At 41.9% G+C, this 19,008-nt stretch overlaps 1 protein-coding gene across 4 annotated transcripts in view; it reads left to right on the top strand.

Moving 5' to 3' along the window:
• The window catches only part of TTC13 (tetratricopeptide repeat domain 13), a 141,751-nt gene that overhangs the window by 68,882 nt on the left and 53,861 nt on the right, over positions 1-19,008 (top strand). For all 4 annotated transcript variants that reach the window (XR_013221076.1, XM_077283043.1, XM_077283042.1 and 1 more), the window contains 4 exons: positions 945-1,027; positions 12,190-12,331; positions 15,690-15,864; positions 18,415-18,571. Coding sequence is in view for 3 of the 4 variants with exons in the window: in XM_077283043.1 (XP_077139158.1) it covers positions 945-1,027; positions 12,190-12,331; positions 15,690-15,864; positions 18,415-18,571 (557 nt within the window). In the remaining variant the exon portion in view is untranslated. The remainder of the gene's footprint in view (positions 1-944; positions 1,028-12,189; positions 12,332-15,689; positions 15,865-18,414; positions 18,572-19,008) is intronic.

Below are 19,008 nucleotides of genomic sequence, written 5' to 3'. Positions count from 1 at the left end.
ATGTTTACCCTGGTTACTAGGGTAAAATGTAAAAAAAACAAACAGCACATACTCACATTGCGTCCCCTGCAGTCTGCTTCCTCCTCTGACTCAGCGCCGCAAAGTGAAAGTGAAAGCAGCACAGCGGTGACGTCACCGCTCTGCTCTCACTGTACGGCGCTCAGTCAGTCAGGAAGTGGACGCAGGGGGACGTGAATGTAAGTATGTGCTGTTTGTTTTTTTTAGATTTTACGCTGGTAACCAGGGTAAACATCGGGTTACTAAGCGCGGCCCTGCGCTTAAAGTTACCCGATGTTTACCCTGGTTACCAGGGGACCTCGGCATAGTTGATCGCTGGAGAGCGGTCTGTGTGACAGCTCTCCAGCGACCAAACAGCGACGCTGCAGCGATCAACATCGTTGTCGCTATCGCTGCAGCGTCGCTTCGTGTGAAGGTACCTTTAGGCATCAACTTCAACTATATTTGTCTCTTGCCAACTTCCTTACATGTGTTTGTCATATGCACCATTTCATGGGTTATAGCTATTACCATTTTGTACAGTATTTTAGTGTTAGGCTCAGGTTTTTTTTTTTTTTAATTTGCACTTTTTCCTATGTAATTTTACTATAAAAGCAATAGTATCGTTATTTATTATTATTTTATAGCTATAGCACCATTGATTCCATGGTGCTGTACATGAGAAGGAACTTAATCAATCTCAATCACTGTGGCTGTAGCTGAAGTTGCCTATGCAGAAAAAAATTGGTTTCTCCATTTAAGCAAAGAGGAATAGAAAGTTAAGCGAACCTTGCAATTTTGTGCACGTAGTTGTGTATTTTTGGACCATTTTCTTCAGGTTTTGCATAAATAATTATGTTTATATACAAATCTCACCATGATCATATTTTGCTTGTTTTACTTTATACATTTTACCAGTTATCGTACTTTTTTTTTTTTTTTTTCAGGAAGCCATTGAAACTTTTAAGGAAGCCTTAAAACAGAAATCAAATTTTATAGAAGCATATAAAAGTCTTGGCCAGGCCTACAGGTAATCTCTCGTGCTAGATTATTCTTGCAAATGCACATTAGCAGTCAATCTCCCCATAGTGCAAATCCTTTGGTACACACCAACGATTATATACGAGTGACCTTCCCGTGAAAGATGACCTTTATTTTGTAAATTGGGAAAAGAAGGCCTATGTACAGTGTTTTTCAGACTATGGGACGCACTCTAGTATTACATAGCAGAAAATAGGAAAAATATACTGTATTCTATACTAAATAAAATATCCTTGGTGATGTAAATACACTGAGGGGTTATTAAAGTGCTCTAGGGAGCTCTATAGAGAGGTGCAAGGTTAACAGTCAGCTCCTGTCAGCATTTCGCTACAATTGTTGCTAAAAAGTCCCAGAAAATCACACTCTGATCAGAGTTTGATCACAGTGTGATACAATTTTCTCGGAGGTGGAGAGAAAAAAAAATGTCTACATTCATTCTGTCTGAAAATCAGACTGCACTGTGACCCATAGACATGAATGGTGGAGGATAGGGATGAGCGAGTAGTGAAATATTCAGACTCGCTATACTCATAAAGAGTAGGTCCTAATACTCGGGTATTCGTAACGAGTAGCGACTCCAATGCAAGTCAATGTGTGCGAGAAAAAAAATCTCACTGCACTTGCACCATGCGAGTGCTGTCCGATTTTTACACATCGGTGTCCTTTAAAAAGCCGGCAATTCATGTGCGGTGTACAGTAAAATCACACTGACATGTTAAAAAAAAAATAAAAAAAAATATATATATATATATATATATATATATATATATATATATATATATATATATATATATATATATATATATATATATATATATATATATATACAAATATATATTATATATATATAGCAGTGACATGTATACACTGCTCTAGAAAATAAAGGGATCGCTAAAATACCACATCCTAGATATCACTGAATGAAGTATTTCAGTTGTAAGTCTTTGTTCATTGCATGTGTTGAGAACAATTAAACATAAAAATGATCAATGTAGATCAAAATGAATATCCCATGGAGGTCTGGAGCCAAATTACAGGCTGATCCAACTTCAGTGGAAATGCCTTAAGACAAGGAAATTATGGTGTGTGTGTGTGTGTGCGTGCGTGCACGCGTGCGTGCGTGCGGCCTCCACGTGCCTGTATGACCTCCCTACAACGCCTTGGCATGCTCCTGATGAGGCGGCGGATGGTCTCCTGAGGGATCTCTTCCTAGACCTGGACTAAAGCATCCGCCACCTCCTGGACAGTCTGTGATTCAACGTGACGTTGGTGGATGGTGCGAGACATGATGTCCCAGATGTGTTCAATTGGATTCAGGTCTGAGGAATAGGCGGGCCAGTCCATAGCTTCAATGCCTTCATCTTGCAGGAGCTGCTGACACACTCCAGCCACATGAGGTCTGACATTGTCCTGCATTAGGAGGAACCCAGGGCCAACCGCACCAGCATATGGTCTCACAAGGGGTCTGAGAATCTCATCTCGGTACCTAATGGCAGTCAGTCTACCTCTGGCGAGCACATGGAGGGCTGTGCGGCCCTCCAAAGAAATGCCACCCCACACCATTACTTACCCACTGCCAAACCGGTCATGCTGAAGGATGTTGCAGGCAGCAGATCGCTCTCCACAGCGTCTCCAGACTCTGTCACATGTGCTCAGTGTGAACCTGTTTTCATCTGTGAAGAGCATATGGCGCCAGTGGCGAATTTGCCAATCCTGGTGTTTTGTGGCAAATGCCAAGCGTCCTGCACAGTGTTGCGCTGTGAACACAACCCCCATCTGTGGACGTCGCGCACTCAGACCATCCTCATGGAGTTGGTTTCTAACCGTTTGTGCAGACACATGCACATTTGTGGCCTGCTGGAGGTCATTTTGCAGGGCTCTGGCAGTGCTCCTCCTGCTCCTCCTTGCACAAAGGATGAGGTAGTGGTCCTGCTGCTGGGTTGTTGCCCTCCTACGGCCCCCTCCACGCCTCTCGACACTACACTGACAGACACAGCAAACCTTCTTGCCACAGCTCGCATTGATCTGCCATCCTGGATGAGCTGCACTACCTGAGCCATTTGTGTGGGTTGTAGAGTCTGTCTCATGCCCACCACGAGTGTGAAAGCACAGCCAACATTCAAAAGTGACCAAAACATCAGCCAGAAAGCATTGGTACTGAGATGTGGTCTGTGGTCCCCACCTGCAGAACCACTCCTTTATTGAGTATGTCTTGATAATTGCCAATAATTTCCATCTGTTGTCTACTCTATTTGCACAACAGCATGTGAAATTGATTGTCAAACAGTGTTGCTTCCTAAGTGGACAGTTTGATTTCACAGAAGTTTGATTTACTTGGAGTTATATTCTGTTGTTTAAGTGTTCCCTTTATATATATATATAGAAAGGCTCAGTGTGAGCCGAAACGTCGTATGGTGATGTGGGGCTGAAATAAACTTCACAAGCTTTTTTCACTTTTAAAAGAATTGGAGTGCTGCCTTCATTTTTACTTGGCATATTAATCGGGTGGATGAGTGGACCGTCTTGCCCAGGAGGCCTGGCACCCATCGGTGAGCATTGTGCTGCTTCCATTATATATATATATATATATATATATATATATATATATATATATATATATATATATATATATATATATATATATATATATATATATATATATATATATATATATATATTACAGTTAGGTCCATATATATTTGGACAGAGACAACATTTTTCTCATTTTGGTTATAGACATTACCACAATGAATTTTAAACAAAACAATTCAGATGCAGTTGAAGTTCAGACTTTCAGTTTTCATTTGAGGGTATCCACATTAAAATTGGATGAAGGGTTTAGGAGTTTCAGCTCCTTAACATGTGCCACCCTGTTTTTAAAGGGACCAAAAGTAATTGGACAGATTCAATAATTTTAAATAAAATGTTCATTTCTAGTACTTGGTTGAAAACCCTTTGTTGGCAATGACTGCCTGAAGTCTTGAACTCATGGACATCACCAGACGCTGTGTTTCCTCCTTTTTGATGCTCTGCCAGGCCTTCACTGCGGTGGTTTTCAGTTGCTGTTTGTTTGTGGGCCTTTCTGTCTGAAGTTTAGTCTTTAACTAGTGAAATGCATGCTCAATTGGGTTGAGATCAGGTGACTGACTTGGCCATTCAAGAATATTCCACTTCTTTGCTTTAATAGACTCCTGGGTTGCTTTGGCTTCATGTTTTGGGTCATTGTCCATCTGTAGTATGAAACGACGACCAATCAGTTTTGCTGCATTTGGCTGGATCTGAGCACACAGTATGGCTCTGAATACCTCAGAATTCATTCGGCTGCTTCTGTCCTGTGTCACATCATCAATAAACACTAGTGACCCAGTGCCACTGGCAGCCATGCATGCCCAAGCCATCACACTGCCTCCGCCGTGTTTTACAGATGATGTGGTATGCTTTGGATCATGAGCTGTACCAAGCCTTCGCCATACTTTTCTCTTTCCACCATTCTGGTAGAGGTTGATCTTGGTTTCATCTGTCCAAAGAATGTTCTTCCTGAACTGTGCTGGCTTTTTTAGATGTTTTTTTAGCAAAGTCCAGTCTAGCCTTTTTCTTCTTGACACTTATGAGTGGCTTGCACCGTGCAGTGAACCCTCTGTATTTACTTTCATGCAGTCTTCTCTTTATGGTAGATTTGGATATTGATACGCCGACCTCCTGGAGAGTGTTGTTCACTTGGTTGGCTGTTGTGAAGAGGTTTCTCTTCACCATGGAGATTATTCTGCCATCATCCACCACTGTTGTATTCCGTGGGCGCCCAGGTCTTTTTGCATTGATGAGATCACCAGTGCTTTCTTTCCTTCTCAGGATGTACCAAACTGTACATTTTGCCACTCCTAATATTGTAGCAATTTCTCGGATGGGTTTTTTCTCTGTTTTCACAGCTTAAGAATGGCTTGTTTCACCTTCATGGAGAGCACTTTTGACCGCATGTTTACTTCATAGGAAAACCTTCCAAATGCAAGCACCACACCTCAAATCAACTCCAGGCCTTTTATCTGCTTAGTTGAGAATGACATAATGAAGGGATTGCCCACACCTGTCCATGAAATAGCCTTGGAGTCAATTGTCCAATTACTTTTGGTCCCTTTAAAAAACAGGGTGGCACATGTTAAGGAGCTGAAACTCCTAAACTCTTCATCCAATTTTAATATGGATACCCTCAAATGAAAGCTAAAAGTCTGAACTTCAACTGCATCTGAATTGTTTTGTTTAAAATTAAATTGTGGTAATGTCTATAACCAAAATGAGAAAAATGTTGTCTCTGTCCAAATATATATGGACCTAACTGTATATATATATATATATATATATACAAGTTTTAGAGCAAGTGGTGTCGCGTACTGGTGTGCTTAGGAGAATATGGCACTGACGTGCCGGAGAAGGTAGCAATAATAAAAATGTAATCCTTGATTTTTGCATGATATTCGAGAGTGCCAATTTTTTTCTTCTATATTGGGAGTGGTATCCTATTCGTGCACCTCATTTTTACGGAGTGCCATGCAATTCCTCTTCATTGCATAGGGATATAGATAGATTAGCCGGTAATGCATTTGTCGGCTTCTGTAAAAATCAATGCAGGAGCAGACAGGATAGGAGCCATGGTTTACATACAGTAAATCCATGCAGAATAGTTTGATATGTAGATGTGTGTGTGTGTGTGTGTGTGTGTGTGCAAATTATAGGACTTGTATGTATTTAATAAAAGAATCTTTTTGGGGAAAAAATGGCATGGCTCCCGTGCAATTTTCTGCGCCAGGGCGGGAAAGCCAGCGTCTGGAGGCTGATCTTTATAGCTTAGAAAGGAGTTAGTACCCATGGATCTTCCCAGGCTATGAATATCAGCCAGCAGCTGTATATTTAGCCTTTACTGGCTATTAAAATAGGGGGACCCCCCAAAAAAAATGAAGTGGGGTCCCCCTATAATTAATAGCCAGAAAAGGCTATGCAGAGCTGTGGGCCACCAGCTCACAGCTTCCCTAGAAATGGCGCATCTGTAAGATGTGCCAATTCCGGCACTTAGCCTCTCTCTTCCCACTGCTCTTTAGGGGTGGCATATGGGGTAATAGGGGGTAAAAGTCACCTTTTGTATTGTAAGGTGACATCAACACACACACACACACACACACACACACACACACACACACACACACACACACACACACACACACATACATACACACGTGGAGGGCAATGAATATTCATTTCTTCCTGGTATGATTGATTGGCCCCATCAGTAAAGATTAAAAAAAACAAACCTTTAATCTTGCCTTCCTCCGCTCCCTCACAGTCGCAGCGTCCTGCTCCAGGGCACCTGCTTAATACTTGTAAGCAGCTCATGGCAGGGACATCATACGCTGCTCACAAGCAGAGCACAGCTGCCGGAATACTCATCGGGTGTTCATCAGAGATCGTGGTGAGTATCCATTTCTCTTCAGTAGCACGCACTGTCAGCCGCCTGCTTCCTGCCAGGGCCGGCGGTCACGTGTGCCGATATTTAAGAGAAATTAATATTCTTAGCGCATACACAGGCTGGACACCCAGTGCTACAAAACGCATACTGTGTGAACAGAGGCCACAGTTTACAGAGCCATCTGGGTCTAACTGCACCCTGTAAGATAAAGTGCAAGAAAACATATCAGTATATGTAAGGTATTAGTTAATATTAGGGCCACAATACGTAAGCTGGCATATACCAAGCAATCACCCACCTTCATGGATTGGTAGCCTGAGAGTGATTGCTACATCGGTATTGCTGCACCTGTGTTTCTGCCATCATTAATCGGGTCCGCTGCACCCTGTCACTGTATTCGTTTGGAGGCCTGAGCACGTAATCATCTCTGCCTTTTTTTCTGTGTTTTTTCAAATTTTTGGAGGATTTTCAAGTCATCTTTTTGTGTCTGTGAGTTCTGTGATAGTGAGACAGTGACCGGCGTCATTATGAATGGCCGGTATGTGTCGCAGAGGAGATTCTCTGCGCTGTGTTTGTGCAGTTGTAAAGGGAGGCTTATAACCACACACACATCCCACCTATGGGGGTAGCTACTGGGATATAATGGGACTGAGGTCTGGTCACATGGTCAGAGTGTATGGACCTGAATGGTCAGTGTGTAAGGTCCTGGATGGCCTGTGTGTTGGAAGGTCCTAGGAGTAGGACTGGATTCCTGAAGAGCACATGTTGAAGCCATGGATCTGAAGGCCTGTGAGTTGGGAGGTCCTGTGTGTGGACTGGATCCCTGAATAGCACACTGAGAGGCCACGTACCTGAAGGCCTGTGTGTTGGGCGTTCCTGGGAGTAGGACGGACATCTTGAATAGCACACGTAGAGGCCGTGGACCTGGATGGCCTCTGTGTTGGAAGGTCCTGGGAGTAGGACTGGATTCCTGAAGAGCATGGGGTGAGGCCATGGTCCTGCAGAGCCTGTGACGGCTACTATGTTGGGGATGCTACCGTCCTTCTGTGGGTCTGGAACTGTCAGGTGGCCTGGTAAGTAAGGCGTGATCCCTTTTAGGCAGCTTCCCTGGGAGAGAGGACTGACGAGGAGTCAGCGTGTGGAGCAGGAGCTCCTGTGAGGTAGCTCCAGATAAAGGGGGTTATGGGCAGACGAGTATCTGCCAGTGGAACAGGCTGTTGGTGCCTAACTGTGTGGTCTCCCACGGTAACTGGACGAAGTGAGTTCCGGCGTGTTTAGAGGCTGCAACCTGTTGGGGAATGAGCTAATGACACAACTGGTCTGTGGAATGGAATACCTCCCAAGGGTGCTTTCGGACCATAAGCTTATAGAATTGTCGATTAGACGGATAAGGGGGAAGATTGGGAAGAGTGTTGGGTGGAAGTTGAATCCGGTATGGCTGGAATATATTAATATGAATACTATAAAGGAAGAATTGGAGGAGTATTGGCGGATTAATGAAGGGAGTGCAGGTAGTCGGGTGGTGTGGGACACTATGAAAGTGGTCCTAAGGGGTCTCTTGTTTCGAGAGATTTCCAGGTGTAGGTCAAAATCTAAGCTAGAAGACAGAGAAATAATAGAAACCGTGGGGAGGGATATGGTACTAGATCCATCAGCCGAAAATCAGAGTAGGCTAAGGGGTGCACAGGAAGAGGTTAATAAGGTGTATTTGAGGAAAGTGGAGAGGAGGAGGAGGGCCTTCCAGAAAATGTAACTTTATGATGGTGAAAAAGTGGGGAATCTGTTGTCAGTGGTGGTAGCGGCGCAGAGGGAATCGTCTTATGTATATAAATTGAAGATTGATGAGGGAAGGGAGGTGGGGGACGCAGAGAGTATTTTGGGGGAATTTAGACGATTCTGTAATCTATTATATTCTTCGGGCCGGGGGACTCATTGGGAGACATAGAGGGTTTTCTTCAGGAAGCAAGGCTCCCGAGTATTAAAGACAGTGATAGGGCGAGACTGGAGGTGCCCATAACAAAAGAAGAGATTGAAATGGCTATTATATCTATGGCTAATAGGGCCTCGGGGGCAGATGGTATCCCAAGTGAAATTTACAAACAATTGAGATGGTAACACCCAGACTGCAAAAGGTTTTTGAAGAGGCTCTTAGGAAGGGTGAATTACTGGCATCCATGAGGGAGGCGGTGGTGGTGGTCATTCCAAAAGAGGTAAGAGATCCAAGGTTGGCGGAATCTGATAGGCCCATCTCGTTGCTGACGGTGGATGTAAAGATTTTGGCTAAAATTTTGGCTAGCCGTTTGGCAAGTGTGGTTCTGGATCTTGTTCATCCTGACCAATCCGGATTTATGCCAAATAAGTCTATGGCGATTAATTTGCGCAGACTTTTTCTGAATTTGCAGCTGCCGTCGGACTATAGGGGCAGAAGGATGGTGTATCATTGGACGCGCGTAAAGCGTTTGATAGTGTTGAGTGGCAGTATCTTTGGAGGGTGTTGGAAGGCTTTGATTTTGTGCCAACCTTTATTTCATGGATATGGTTGCTATATACTTCCCCGACTGCTAGGGTCAGAGTTAACTGGCAAATCTCTGGGAGTTTTGCACTTCATAGGGGGACTAGGCAGGGGTGTCCGCTGTCCCTGCTATTTTTTGCTTTGGCAGTGGAGCCTTTGTCGCAGACAGGAGGACGGCTTCGGTTAAAGGGTTCAGTTATGGCATGGTAGAATAAAAAGTATCCCTGTATGCAGATGATGTGCTGCTTTTCCTTTTTTTGGAGGATTCCGGATAGTCGTTGTTGAGAGCAATGGATATTATTAAAATATTTGGGTCTATATCGGGATTAGAAATTAACTGGGAAAAATCCACTGTAATGGCTGTAGATGATTGTTGTTGATTTGCCAGTGTCAGGGGAGGGTAGTAGGTTGGCAGTAGTGCGACAGTTTAAATACCTGGGCATTCAGGTGGCACTTCCGATTTCGAGCTATGCAGATTTGAATCTGATTCCACTGAGTAAGTTTAGGAGTAAAGTAGGGGCGTGGTGTAAACTGTATCTTTTAGTAGTGGGAAGAATTAATTTGATTAAGATAATTTTGATGCCCCAACTACTGTATTTCCTGCACAATGCCCCTATATGGTTCCCTAAGTGGTGGTTTCGTACTATTGACTCTATGTTTAGGGATCTTGTGTGGGGAAAAAAGCAGCCGAGGATCAGACTTGAGATACTGCAGAGGCCCAAGGATGGAGGGGGACTGGCGCTTCCGAATCCTTGGATTTATTACTTAGCTGCTCAGGGCCAACAGATGAGGGGGTGGAGGGATGTGTCTGGGGCTGGTTCAATACAAAGGGTCTTGGTCCAGGTGATGGGGAGGGATCCCTTGGTTCAGGGGTTTGAGGCAGGAAGTTTTAGGAAGATGGGTTTGGTGTATCCTACTTTAGCGCTGATACATAAAGTCTGGGAGGCAATTAAAAAGATTAGGGGTTTGGAGCACTTCAAATTTTTCCCCGATATGGCAAAACGGGACTCTACCGGAATTTGTTAAAATGGGAGAATATAAAAATTGGATGAGACTGGGAATACAGTACATGGTTCAGGTGCAGAACGCACAGGGACTGGTGCCCTTTGGAAAGTTGCAGGAAGATTATGGGCTACAAGATTTTAATATGGGCAGTTTTAGGCATGCTTATGTTATGCAGAATAGGACGATAAATATGGAGATTCACAAGGATATATTGATTATATCTGCGCAGAGGGGGGGACAAAAGGGGTAGTGTCGGGCATTTATAAGGATCTAATGCATTCTTTTATAAATAATTATTCTATTAGAGCACAGGGGAAATGGGAGGAGGAGTTGGGTAGGATAGAGGAAGATAAATGGGAAGCGATTATGGAATATATACCCCAATTATCGCTGAGTGAACCGGGTAGACTCTCGCAGATATTTGCACTCCATAGAGTATATAGGACTCCTGAAAGGCTGTATAGAGTGGGTCTGACATAGCAAATAGATCAATGGCTGCACTCAACTGTACTAAAACAAGGAAATGTGCCATACATGAAATGTGAATAGCATAATGGCTTGTGAAATCTATGAAAAAACACATGAGATGCTTGGCACAAGATTTGGCCAAAATTGTGAGCCCATCCACCAAACGTCAAGGTAATCTCAGATCGGATGGGTACCTGACCTGACTGACTAGTGTGAAGACTTACCTATGGTTAATAACATGGTAAAGCCTGCATTTATAGGAAGGTCAGAACCAACTGTGTTTGGATGTAATTAAAATCACAGCATGGTGAAGGGCAGGGCGTTCAAGTCAGAAAAAATAGTACATAGCTGTTCAGTCAGTTTTCCTATATTTACTATCTAGTCTGAACTGGTGCATAACCAAAAAAGACTTACATAGCAAATAGATCAATGGCTGCACTCAATAGAGTGGGTCTGAGACAGACTTCTGAGTGTCCTCGGTGCTGAATGGATGGGGCTGGAATTCTCCATATGTTATGGCCGTGTCCAAATCTGAACCCATATTGGACAGCGGTGCTTAATGCCATAGGAGGAGCATATGGTTGTAGGATTGAGAGGAACCCTGTGGTGTGTATTCTGGGATATGTGGAGGAGGTCCAGGTACATAATAAATATAAGGTGGCAATAGCTAGAATATTATATATTGCGCTGAAACTAATCGCCAAATACTGGATAAATGAAGATCCGCCGACGTTGAGGGAATTTTTCTGACAGTCTGACTCTATTGTGAATATGGAAAAAAACATTTATGTTAAGAGAAAAGGCATAAGAACATTTGAGACACTGTGGACACCTTGGGTGGAGAGAAGATGACCCTGAACTTAGGTTATACCATGCATTATTCGCTGCTCTTGTATGTAATGGGGGGAGGGGGAAGGAGGGAGGGAATTTCTGAAACTAATGACCATTGTTGTTCTCATTGCGATTTGTTTTATTGCTTTGTACTTTGAATTTGGTTAAATAAAAATATCTGATTTAAAAAAAAAAAAAAAAAGAGACTGCAACCTAATGTCGTGTAATGCTATGTGAATAGAGACATTGATACGGCGCACGGACAACCCCGAGAACTGGTCAGAAGAGGACTGGCGGGTGTAGTGTCTGTTAAGTGAAGGAAGCCGTGTACTATTAACTATATGTGTGTGATGTGTAATATGGCGGTTTATGACGTGTAAAGAAACCGCATGGACTGTTTAATGGAGAAAATCGTGCTTTGTGACTGAATCCCGTTGCTAAGCGAGTGTCCTCAGAACCCTGAGACTATCACAGAGCAGGTGCATTTATACGGAGACTTGATTATACACAGGTGGATTATATTTATCATCATTAGACATTTAGGACAACATTGGATCATTCAGAGATCCACAATGAACTTCTGGAGTGAGTTTGCTGCACTGAAAGTAAAGGGGCAGAATAATATTGCACGCCCCACTTTTCAGTTTTTGAATTTCCACAAAAATTTTAAATAACCAATAAATTTCGTTCAACTTCACAATTGTGTTCCACTTGTTGATTCTTCACCCAAAATTTACATTTGATATCTTTATATTTGAAGCATGATATGTGGGAAAAGGTTGAAAAGTTCCAGGGAGATCGAGATACAACCTAAAGACAGACGAGCCATGAATGCTTTTAACCATTGTGGTCCTATAATTTGGTACACGTTTGATTCTAGGGAGCTTGGTAATTTTGATGCGGCCATGGAGAACTTCCAGAAAGCACTGATGCTGAATCAGAACCATGTGCAGACACTTCAGTTAAGGGGGATAATGCTTTACCACCATGGCAGCCTGCATGAGGCACTGACAAACTTTAAGGTGAGTCTTTTAAAAAATATTGCTAATTCCAGGACTTCAATCTTGTTGACAAAACCATGTTAAGCCCTTTTTAAATAAATTGCAAGTTTCCCCAAACACTCTTAATCCTTATCCTTTGTTTGCCTAACCTTGGAAAAACCTGGGCTGTTTTCCTGAGTTTGCCAGACACCTGTCATGGGACATGGTTAATGAGAAGCCCACAGCCCTGTTAAGTAAAATCGTTGACAGGCTTGGGCTTCTTGGGTGGTTTATAGTAGTTTCTCTCCTGCTGCTACGTCCCCCATTCCCCATAGATAGAAGTTGCTTCTCCTAGCCACCTCATCTTCTGGAGTAATCCCCCTTCCTCACATATTGTATCTCAATCCCTCCTTCTTCTTTGTGGCATAGTTTTAACTATTATAATAGTTCTTAACAGATGATATGATTCTTACCCTACTTATTCTTATAGGGTTCATATTATTTGAATTGCATGCCTTCCTCAGTATTGGACCGATTTGTTCTGCCATTTTACCCTTGAAGAGCAATTTCAGCCTAAAAAAAATGGGCTGAAATTCTCGGCTTATACTCAAGTATATACGGTATTTGAAACCTGGTTTGATGCATTGGTATCTAGATTAGGGACGTTTCAGGCATTTAGGGATTAGTTGTGGAGGAGCAGGGGCCAAATTGCGTGATTAATAGGGTGCCAACCTCCACGGCTAGGTAGGGCACAGCCTCAGGGTTAAAATATCAAAAAGTTCATTTATTTCAGTTCCTCAATACAAAAAGTGAAACTCTTATATTATATAGCGTCATTACAAACAGAGTGATCTATTTCAAGTGTTTTTCTATTAATGTTGATGATTATGGCTTACAGCCAATGAAAACCCAAAAGTCATTATCTCATAAAGTATAATAATTTACTAACACCAGCTTGAAAAATGATTTTAAAATCTGAAATGTTGGCCTACTGAAATGTATGCTAAGTAATTCCACTCAATACTTGTCGGGGCTCCTTTTGTATCAATTACTGCATCAATGTGGCATGACATGGAGGTGATCAGCGTGTGGCACTGCTGAGGTGTTATGGAAGCCCAGGTTGCTTTGATAGCAGCCTTCATCTCATCTGCATTGTTGGGTCTGGTGTTTCACCTCTTCCTCTTGACAATACCCCATAGATTCTCTACGGGGTTAAGGTCAGGTGAGTTTGCTGGCCAATCAAGCACAGTGATACTGTTGTTTGTAAACCAGGTATTGGTACTTTTGACAGTGTGGACAGGTGCCAAGTTGTACTGGAGAATGAAATTTCCATCTCCAAAAACTTTGTCAGCAGAGGGAATCATGAAGTGCTCTACAATTTCCTGGTTGACGGCTGCACTGACTTTGGTCTTGATAAAACACAGTGGACCTATACCAGCAGATGACATGGCTCCCCAAACCATCACTGATTGTGGAAACTTCACAGAAGACCTCAAGCAGTTTGGATTGTGTGCCTCTCCACTCTTCCTCCAGACTCTGAGACTTTGATTTCCAAATGAAATGCAAAATTTACTTTCATATTAAGACAAAACCTTGGACAACTAAGCAACAGTCCAGTCCTTTTTTTCTCCTTGGCCCAGGTAAGGCCCTTCTGGTGTTGTCTATTGGTCATGAGTGGCTTGACACAAGGAATGCGACACTTGTAGCCCATGTCCTGGATACGTCTGTGCATTGTGGCTCTTGAAGCAATGACTCCAGCAGCAGTCCACTCCTTGTGAATCTCCCCAAAATTTTTGAATCGCCTTTTCTTAACAACCCTTTCAAGACTGAGGTCATCCCGGTTGCTTGTGCACCTTTTTCTACCACACTTTTTCCTTCCATTCATCTTTCCATTAATATGCTTGGATACAGCGTTCTGTGAAGAGCCAGATTCTTTAGCAATGACCTTTTGTGGCTTACCCTCCTTGTGGAGTGTGTCAGTGGACATCTGTCATGTCAGCAGTCTTTCCCATAATTGTGGAGCCTACTGAAACAGACTAAAGGTTTTTTTTTAATTAATTCTAATTTACTAAGACAAGGACTTTTGGGTTTTTATTGGCTGTAAGCCATAATCATCAACATTAACAGAAATAAACACTTGAAATGGATCACTCTTTTTGTAATGACTCAATATAATCTTTATAATTTCACTTTTTATATTTAAGAAGTGAAATAAATTAACTTTTTGATGATAATCTAATTTTGTGAAAAGCGACTGTAAATCAGCTACAATAAATTGTCTGGTGCCTATACTGTTCTGGTGCCTATACTGTTCAAAGCACACTAATCTATTTGGCCATTGAGCGTTTTTGATTTATTTTTTCATATTTGTTGTATATGGATTGATTGTTTTGGGGATATTAAATATAATTTGATTTTAGGGGATTTTGTTTTAGATTTGAGATGCTTTTGACAGGTGATCTAAGGGGTGAAGTTTCTCCATGTGGAGAGTGCCAAGTTGGCGCTTCTGTTCTCTTCCTCTGTGCAAATGCTTTTTGCATATGTAATTTTTCAGGGGAGCATTACATGGCACACTACAATAAACTGTACACCTTAGATCCCATGTTCACAGCTTCCCAGCCATCCAATTCTCCTGTTTTACCATGCTGAGACAAAAACCCTAAAACGCATGCTTGCAACTGGAGCTTCTGGTTGGGTTGTTTTCCCAAAATCATAAGACCAGGCCCATTTTTAAAGGGTTAACATTGAGTTTTAAGATTGCTACTTTTCACTGGTGGCACTAGAGTCCCTGCTCTGTACCTCTGAAGAAGTTATTTGCACAATAAAATCTAGACACAAATGTATCTCAAGCCCACACCAATAATGTTGGGACTGGATGTCCTAATGCCTAACCAGAGTAATAGTATAAAGATATATTCATGTAAGTACAATCTCCGGAATCTATAGATAAAGTAAGATAAATAACTCCTAGGACTTAACTGTTAATGCACAACTTTAAAAGATACTGATAAAAATGTTATTGGCCTGTAAACATAACACACCGGTATAAAGTTGTGTGTTGAAGGTTTTATATCTTCATTGTATCTGTAGATTCCCGAGATTGTATCTAGGAAAGAAGATCTGGACGCAGCACTTTTTTCCTTGTGTTTTCTAATGAAAACCTTTTATGTCTGTGCAGTCCAACAAAGTTGGAACATCTTCAACCTTCACTATTTCCACTTTTCCTAAGTCCTCCTGTGCTAGGCTGAAGGAATTACAGTAGGTTTCTTTAGAGCTAATCTGTGACCATATAGTGGGGTATTAGAAGAAAGCTGGTAGTCTGCTAATTTATTAATCAAGAATGCTACAATGTTCATTATGTATTTTAAACATTTTTTTACCACCTTTTTCCTATTTATAGAGATGTCTTCAGCTGGAGCCGTACAATGAAGTGTGCCAGTACATGAAAGGGCTCAGCCATGTTTCTATGGGACACTTTTATGAAGGAATTAAAGCTCAGACCAAAGTTATGTTAAATGACCCAATGCCTGGTCAGAAAGCAAGCCAGGAATATTTAAAGGTGAAGTACCTGAGAGGTAAGCGTCATCAGAACTATGGCTTGTTCCATATTACTTTTTATATGGTGCATCGCTATAAATGTTCTGCATTACTGGACAGCAGAGAAAGAGTATAAAACAAATATATAGAGGGCAACATAAGATTGATATCTAGCACAAAATGTTTCATTTTAGTCAAGTGGTCTTAAGTGTTTACTCTGCTCACTTGCCTGATCTAAAAATTATTTATTTCTTGTATTGTAAGCCCTGAATAAGTGCCAGATTATAAGAAATTGATTGCATTGATAAAAATTATAAAAGAATAGATATGATTAAAAAAAATATATGTTTTTTTTGCGTGGAGGTAAGAAGGGAGTCAATCTACATATCCGTTAAACAGTAGTTATCTTTCTGGAGGGTCATATGTTGGAAACCTTTTATGAACCAATCCCCAAGCTCGCTCTTCATCATAATAGTGACTCTATTGTCTTTATAGGATTTAATTTTCTTTTTACATTTTTTGCTTTTAAGGCTGTGTGCACACGTTGCTGATTTTTCGCGTTTTTTTTTTTCGCGAAAAACACGCTATAAAACCGCAAAAAAACAGCATACAATATGCATCCCATCATTTAGAATGAATTCCGCAATTTTTGTGCACATGATGCATTTTTTCCGCGAAAAAAACGCATTGCGGTAAAAAACGCAGCATGTTCATTAATTTTGCGGGGTTTTTTTGCGGATTTCCCACTATATAATGCATTGGGAAATGTCCGGAAAAAAACGCACCAAAAAAGCGGCAAAAACGCATGCAGATTTCTTGCAGAAAATGTCAGGTTTTTCTCAGGAATTTTCTGCAAGAAATCCTGAACGTGTGCACATAGCCTTGAGGGAATCTCACCATGTTTTTGATGCCTAATTTGAGAGCAGCATAATGTAGAGACAGAGACCCTGATTTTGTGTTATTTACTTGGCTGCTTGTGTAGTTTTGATAAAAATCATTGTTTTATCATCAGTAGATTATCACTAGAGGACCAGTAAACCTGCTGCCAAGTAGTCCCCCATATTCATGAGCTCTGTATAACCCGCCCCCACCACTGAGTGACTGCTTTCTGTGTACACTGTACACAGAGTGGGTCTCACACTCTCAGGTAGGCATTAGGCAGCGTTCGCACAGTCACTGTATTCTTGGGTCAAAACAATGTGATGTTTATTTCCACAGAAAAATAAACACAAAAATGAGCTTGGTTTAAGTTGGTACACATGCAGCGTATAAACGCATGTTCATATTGGCTATAAAGCATATAAAACCCACCAAAAGCAAAATAAACATAAACCCTGCTGTAACTAAATAAGTAAATTGCAAAAGTGCATTTAAATAACAACATATGGTCCTAATTAACACTTTTTTGATAAAAACAAATAACATAAAAGCCATCCCACCTTCGGCAAGGTGACCCTGATCGGGACGGTCCTACACTGTCTAATATTAAAAACCTTACCATGTGTCAGAGTTGACCTCCGCGTGTGAATAAGGGCAGACAAAGGACCGGGTCCCGACCTGTGGACACCAGCCTTGGGAAGCTTTCAAATGTAATTTCAAGGAAGGGAGGCCAAGGGCATCTGTCCACAGGTCGGGACCCTGTCCTTTGTCTGCCCTTATTCACACGCTGAGGTCAACTCTGACACATGGTAAGGTTTTTAATATTAGACAGTGTAGGACCGTCCCGATCAGGGTCACCTTGCAGACTGTGAGATGGCTTTTATGCTACTTTTTATCAAAAACTGTGTTACTAATGTTATTTAAATGCACTTTTGCTATTTACTTATTTAGTTACAGCAGGGTTTATGTTTATTTCCACAGGTTGCACAACTCCAAAACAAAACCATAAGCAAATCCCTAGACTTGTCCAGGCACTTGTTAAATAGTACAGATGCTGGCTCCTCAAACACGGCTGATCTGGCTCCAATCCGGTCAAACAAATCTGCTACTGTCCATGGCAACCACTGATACTTGTAGTTTGGTGCACACGGCCTGTGCAGTCTCTTTTCAGAGAGATTCTGGCTTGTCTCTCTCTCTTACGCTCCAATACAATCCACTCTGGGCAGCCTCCCCCAGTAGACTGAATAAAGTGAACACCTTGCCTGGTTATATGCAGAGCTAGCCAGGTACACCTCATCAGAATCTGTAGAGCTGAGGTTCAACCATAACCTATCTGGCCTTTATACAGTGGGTAGGAAGCTTCTAATCAGTGGTGTGGTTGGGGTTGTACAGAGCTCAGCATGCAGAGACAGAGAACTGGTAGATCTGCAACTGATTTTATCAAAATGTCAACAAGCAGCCTGGAAAGTGAAACGTTGCTGGAATCATGGTCTCTGCCCCTACATTATGCTTTTCTCAGATGGGATAGCAATAACCTGGTTATGATTCACTTGAATTACATTAAGACATCTTGCTTTTGCCACTATAAAGTTTCCCTAAACGGAGCTGTTCTGTAATTTCATGAAATAGGAATTATAGATTTAATTTTTCAAGTAACTGTATAACAACATAATACAGAAGTGCTTGTACTTGATCCCTCTTTTTTACAGAATACTCCCGTTACTTGCACTCCCATCTGGATACTCCAGTCACAGAATATAATATTGATGCTGATCTGCCTGGAAATTTCAAGGATCATTGGGCAAAAAATCTCCCCTTTCTCATTGAGGATTATGAGGAGCAGCCGGGACTACAACCTCACATAAAGTAAATGCCTTGTGTTTCTTAAGTTACTTTTGCTTCTTATTTTACTTTGAAGTGCAGCAGAATGTGTTAAGGTAAGACCACTGACTCCACTTTAATGGAGGTGTTCCTCCCAAACTGATCCTTTTAATATAACAGTAGTATGTTCTTCTGTTATCACTTGGGAACGTCTCTGAACACTAGCAGAGTTGATTGCCTGGCTTATAATGCAAATGACCCTTTCCTTTTAAAGGGGTGTTCTCAAGTTTAAACGTTATACCCCATCAATGGGAAAGGGGATAACTTCTGTAACTTTTGGGGTCTGACCGCCGTGGCCCCCACCATCTGAAGAGCCCCTGCTGAATGGAGTAGAGGTGGCTCATGCACTCTACTTCTCCATTCATTCTTTATGGGAGTGTTGTAGATTGCGGAGTTCTGCGCATAGCTGATCTTTGTGCTCC

Source organism: Ranitomeya variabilis, chromosome 2, assembly GCF_051348905.1.
Source record: "Ranitomeya variabilis isolate aRanVar5 chromosome 2, aRanVar5.hap1, whole genome shotgun sequence".
In the NCBI taxonomy this organism is placed as follows: domain Eukaryota; kingdom Metazoa; phylum Chordata; class Amphibia; order Anura; family Dendrobatidae; genus Ranitomeya; species Ranitomeya variabilis.
This window is presented reverse-complemented; position numbering and strand designations above follow the sequence as displayed.